The sequence below is a fragment of the Saccostrea echinata genome, unplaced genomic scaffold (assembly GCF_033153115.1).
Source record: "Saccostrea echinata isolate AGI-Se365-2 ecotype Australia unplaced genomic scaffold, CSIRO_AGI_Sech_v1 ptg000023l, whole genome shotgun sequence".
NCBI classification, from domain to species: Eukaryota; Metazoa; Mollusca; class Bivalvia; order Ostreida; family Ostreidae; genus Saccostrea; species Saccostrea echinata.
Genome location: NW_026889772.1, coordinates 4,534,160 through 4,540,246, shown reverse-complemented (window position 1 = coordinate 4,540,246; position 6,087 = coordinate 4,534,160). Strand labels below are relative to the sequence as shown.

General features: G+C 32.5%; 1 protein-coding gene across 1 annotated transcript; it reads left to right on the top strand.

Moving 5' to 3' along the window:
• The first annotated feature begins 2,128 nt into the window (after positions 1 to 2,128).
• LOC133191619 (zinc metalloproteinase nas-12-like) lies at positions 2,129 to 5,804 on the top strand. Its single transcript, XM_061327365.1, has 5 exons — positions 2,129 to 2,228; positions 2,315 to 2,428; positions 3,030 to 3,089; positions 3,687 to 3,806; positions 5,782 to 5,804. Exons 1-5 carry the CDS (start codon positions 2,174 to 2,176, stop codon positions 5,802 to 5,804), a joined length of 372 nt encoding a protein of 123 aa, XP_061183349.1. The 5' UTR covers positions 2,129 to 2,173.
• Positions 5,805 to 6,087: the final 283 nt, after the last annotated feature.

Sequence of the window (6,087 nt, the reverse complement as noted above, 5' to 3'; positions counted from 1 at the left end):
ATGTGAGAACTAATACCTGAATATGGAAAATAGCCCAATTAGGGAACAATGATCCAATCGGGATATATTTGCACATATTCTGTTATTCCCCACCATACAGTTGCATTTATAAGTCCATAATCGCAATTTCTCTCAGTGTATACACAGGGTGTGTGAAAATGTTGTATTGGGAAATCTGCTTCTTAATAGATAAGCTGTGCAGGAATGTTTATGGGAAATAAATGTAAATTTCAGTTTACAATAAAAGAAAAATAAAAATAAATTATTACAACAATTTTCAAAAATATCATCAGATAAAGCACCTTGCTGAAATATAATACTTATATTTTACACATTAAAGAAAAGATAACTCTTCACCAAGTTACGTTTAGTTTTTACTTAGGGTAACGAAGTCAGAGTGAGCGGTATAACGTGAACTTCACAATTTTTTCATAATATATGTACACGTATTTCAAAATATATTTGAATTTTAAAAAATGAGTTAAACATTCAAAAAATTATATCAAAGCATAAAATTTTTCCGTTTACCACAATTATATGTCATAGAGATAAAATACTTCGAATGTTGATGTCATAACTGTTAATGAAATATGACGACTGAAAAAAATAAAGTATAATAAGTTAATCAAGACGTCGGCGGCATACAATCAGATACGTACAATGGGTGTTTAGAAATATCATGAATATTGTACGTGATTCATATGAAATTAGGATTGATTCATATCAAATTTATCAGTCAAGTAAATATTATAATTAATTTTCATCTTTGACAAGCAACCGTGCACAAATCACGGTCATAGTTTTCCCTGTCATTCTTGACAACATCAAGGAATGCAGATATAGTTATGCCAACAGAGCCATTGCTATTTTTAATGACATTCACTGAATAACTTTGTTTATATCTTAAATATCTCCGGTCAGATTAATATAACTTAAGTGTATTTTACTTTGAAGACATATGCAAGTAAATTTAATGACGCTTAAGTCCACTTTTTAAACAAATTTGACTAAGGAAATTTCAATATTATTTTATAAGTAACCTTATATTCCCTCATTAGACCTGAGTGCCATTTTAAATCATTGAAGTCGGCCAATTTCCTTTGGCAGTTGTATGATGCACACTGTGGAGGTCTGGGGCAGAATGGGTGTATCATGTTCACGTTTACTTCGCCAAGAATAAGAAATCACATGACACAAATATTGTTCATAATTTTTGTACATTTATCTTCTTCTTCTTCTTCTTTTTTTTTTTTTTTTTTTTTTTTTTTTTTTTTTTTTTTTGATTTTACAAACTTCCTTACTGAAACAATTTAATTTAGTAGAACAACTTTTCATTCATAAAAGCCTTCAAAATTCTCACCGATGCATCATTTATACCCTACTTTATGACTAAATATTACAAATGTGTGTTCTTTTGACATAAAGCGAGATTTCGCGAATTGATTTTATACCATTTTCAAACCATGTATGCATGGATTAATGTCTAATGTATCTGATGATTATTGAAAATGATTGAATGATTGATTTACGTCTCGTTTGAGAATGTTTTATTCACAGGGACGTCACCATATACATTTGAAGGGCGTCGAATTTAGACCTTTACGGGGCACTCATGGCTTATTAAGTGGTGAGGAAACTTTATTGTGCCAACTCCTACCGTGACAGGCAGGGACCTCGGCCTCGGGTTTTGAAGGTCTCATCCGAACGTCCTGCAGCTTTCACTTCAAAGTTTCGAGCGCTTGGCAAGGAACAATTATTATCTATTTTTTGTTGACTTTTTCAGTCCCGTCGTGATTTGAACACACAACCTTAAGATCACGGAGCGAGCGCTCTACCGACTGAGCAACAGTGAATGTGATTTTTAAGAAAACTCAGAATTATAGCTACAAAGTAATTTGTGTTTTTCGCTCTAGATATAAGAATCCCTTGATTATTATAAATTTCGAAAAGAAAAAAAAGAGTTGCATGAATAAAGACTTTTTCCTACTTAGGAAAAGTCTTGATACCAAATGTGGACGACCTTTTGTCTACTTCCGGGTTATCAGGTTTATCATTGTCATTCCTTAATATTAAATGCCTTATCTCTTCTTGATTTTCCGGATATACAACACATTTTGAAGACCAGCCTTACATAAATAATGGTAAGAATTTACATTTCAATTCTACTACAATTATGGCGAACAGTGTGACCATCGTATTGTGTTGTCTCATTGCCTATGCATATTCAAGTAAGACTTAAGGTATACTTTGTAGTGATATTTGTATTTCTGTCAAATCAGAACATGTCAGTTGGTATGATGATTGTTTATTTAAGATACTTGCAGAGACAACTTTGACGCATGTAAAATGTATGAGAAAACAGCATGCGAAAGTCCAGCTTTTTTTCCTTGGATGTTCCACAACTGTGCTCTGACCTGTGGATTTTGTCGTATGTACAACATATCTATTACATAAGCTATTTCATTCTTTAGTAAATCGCTGATATGCGACATGGTTATCATTTTTGTTAATTAATTAGATGCTTAGAAAAAAAATTCGTTGCCACGAAACAAAATATTTATTTGTGGTCCAGGCTATTGTAGCATGAGTGGCGTACTTATTGTTCTTAAAGTAAAACTTTGTTTTCTTATAGTTCAAAGTTTCAAATTCCCTTTAAGAAACTAAATATTTTTTTTAAAATGTGCACATCATACTACGAGTTAATTCCATAATCTGATAATTTGATTTAATTTCCAAATGTATCGTGCTACAGTATATTTAAAAACCGATGCTTTAAAAAAGAAGGGAAAAAGAAACTTACCGTCTATGATATTTAATTTTAAAAAACCATAAAAACCTTTATGATCTAATGAAACCGACATACGTTGTACCAATTATTACCATCAAATACTTTGATTAGTATTTTATTTAAATTTTAACAAATGTATATAAATATAACATATAAATTAAACAAGAAAACAAAGCAGCAAAAATTTAGAAAACAAACAAACCAAAATAAACCTGAGTGACAACTGAACTATACTTTTCAGGATATTATAACTTAGACATCATGACAAACCCAACAACTCCAACAACTACCACAACTAAAGGTATTGTGAAGCATACCTCGATTGTTTTGCATTGTTTAACTTTTGCTATTTTTTTTTTATAATGTGAAATTTGGCTGTATACACTTATTAACTTTCTCGACCTATTTCTATTAAATATGTGATGCTTCAAGGTAAATGCCATGAATGTTGAGATCCATTATAGCTCAGGTAGCATTAAAAGAAAAGATTGAAATTAATCAAGTTATTCAATAATGTAATTAAAATTCAAAACACATATTGTATACATACATTTTTCCATGTAGTATTAATTTACGCTATGATCGCAGATTTTCCACAGAAATTTGTCAGATCGTACTTAAATTGCATTTAAAACATACACTAGCAATCCATGAAATCTGTGTAGTTTTCTACCAGTAGATTAATTGCACAGATTATGATTTCGTGGAATTATGACTCCGTGTGAAAATATATGTTTACAATATTTGACATTCAACTTTAATATGTCTACATGCTGACGAATGTTAACGTTTAATAGCGTTAATTTTATAAGAATATAAGAATTTTATAAAATATAGTTTATTCTTAAAGGTAACAACAAATAATCAATTTCTTATCCTGAACATTCGATCCCTTTAGGGCCTTGTGTAGATGTGTTTAACAACTGTACCGTATATAGCTCAGCCTGTGGACAATCCGAGTTTATGTCACAATATTGTCGGAAAACGTGTGGAGGTTGTATCCCAGTTCCCATAATAGGTGAGAAATTTTTATCTTATTAGCTCACCTGAGCCAAAGGCTCAAGTGAGCTTTTCTGATCAAAATTTGTCCGTTGTCTGTCGGCGTCGTTGGCGTCGTCGTTGTTTTCGTAAACATTTTCATCTTCTTCTCCAGAACTACTTGGCCAATTTCAACCAAACTTGGCACAGAGTATCCTTGGGTGAAGGGGATTCAAGTTTGTTCAAATGAAGGGCCACGCCTTCTTCCAAGGGGAGATAATTGCGCGAATTCATGAAAAATTTATGGCATCTTTCAAAAATCTTCTTCTTAAGAACCACTGTGTTAAAAAATATGAAACTTATGTGGAAGCATCCTCAGGTAGTGTAGATTCAAGTTTGTTCAAATCATGACCCCCAGGGGTAGGGTGGGGCCATATTAGCGATCAAAGTTTTACATAGGAATACATGGGGAAAATCTTTAAAAATCTTCTTCTCAAGATCAACAAAGCCTTGATTGGTCATATTTATATGGAAGCATCCTCGGGTAGTGAAGATTTAAGTTTGTTCAAATCATGACCCCCGGGGTTAGGGTGGGGCCACAGTGGGCGATAAAAGTTTTACATAGGAATACACAGGTAAAATCTTTAAAAACCTTCTTCTCAACAACAGCAAAGCCATGATTGGTCATATTTATATGGAAGCATTCTCAGGTGGTGTAGATTCAAAAAACTACGCACGCTAACTCTCGATTCCTGCCTACATTTTAAACCCATTTAATTCAAAACTAAATGGCAATTTGGTCGTAAAATCTTTGTTGAATGCAAAGACTAGTTCAATGGTAATTGACTGATAATTTTAATACCAGTGTTAAATAGTTAATTACCCCTAATTCCAGCTCTTTAAATAAGGGGGGGGGGGGTAGACGATATTTTCAATACTCACCATATTTTAAAATATTCTCGGATATGAATAAATGTTCCTTAAATCTTTTCTTATGTTTTACGCATATAAAATTAAGCACATAGCATTAATAAAATACAATGTTTTAGTTGTAAACTCCTTTGAAATTGGCAAAAAAAATTAGCACTTTTGTACTGTTTTGTCTGCAGACATATGCCCCCCCCCCCCCCCCCCCCCCCCGTGAAACACACAAAGCTTTGGTATGAATTTGTGAAATGACAGTCTATATTACCTGTCAAAATGAATTTTTGTTTCACGGGGGGGGGGGATGTTTTAAAAATATTTTCCGTTTTCCGTTGATTTCTATAGTGAAAAACACAAGTTTTACTAAAATAATAGAGTTATCTCTCTTTCTTTTCCCAAAGAACTAATGTCTTATGAAAAAATCATATAAATGTCTCTATAATTATGAAAAATCATTCAAATGTGTTAACTTTTAAAAATTGACTTGGAGGTAGGCGGGAGAACAATACTATCGTTCGCAGTTCTTTGTTCAAACCATGACCTCTGGGGGTAGGGTAGGACCACAATAGACGATCAAAGTTTTACATAGTAGTTTATAAGAAAATTTCAAAAAATCTTCTCAAGAACAACAAAGTTATGATTGGTCATATTTATATGGAAGCATCCTCAGATAGTGTAGATCCAAGTTTGATCAAATCATGACCCTCAAGGGTAGGTAGGGGCCACAATGAAAGTATAAACTTGTAGGGAAAAAGTCACAGTTAGTCAAAAAAATATGTAGGCATCCTTAGTTAGTGTAGATACAATTTTCTTCAAATCATACCCCCTCCCTTTTAGGGGTAGGTAGGAACCACTTATGGATTTAAGCATTATAATACTAAACTGATTTTAGCTTTTTTCCTAGCCACAGTGCTCAGGTGAGCATTGTGGCCTCTTGCTTTTTACTCCTAACCTTTTTAAGAGCATTTCATTTTGTGTCCAGGGCACAATGCACAGTAACAATGCACTGCATTCAAAAACAGAGATGAAAAAAGTATCATCTAAAAGCATAAAAATTTGCTTTTCCTACTACGGTATCATTTATTTTTCAGGAAATGGGAAGATATTTGGCTGAAGAATATTCATTCTTGTGAACGGATATTGAATTAGAGAAAAAAAATATTTATACTCTTTTTCTCAAAATTTATTTAACAATTAAAAAAGAACCCCTTTTTTTAACAATGTGCGTATAGCTACTCTAACTATAACTGAAAAGCATATCACGCATTATTTTGTACGTTTCACAATTCTTATTAATGTAAACGTGGATATTTTTAAGGTGTAACAAAGAGTATTTTTTTTTACAAACGTTTAAGAGTTTACAAAGATACGCATAACCTGCAGTATGGTATACTCTT

Coding starts and splice junctions, on each gene's coding strand:
- LOC133191619 (XM_061327365.1), top strand. CDS start 2,174: ATGGCGAACAGTGTGACCATCGTATTGTGTTGTCTCATTGCCTATGCA. Junction 2,429..3,029: donor TCTGACCTGTGGATTTTGTC/GTATGTACAACA, acceptor TATACTTTTCAG/GATATTATAACTTAGACATC. Junction 3,807..5,781: donor TATCCCAGTTCCCATAATAG/GTGAGAAATTTT, acceptor TTTATTTTTCAG/GAAATGGGAAGATATTTGGC.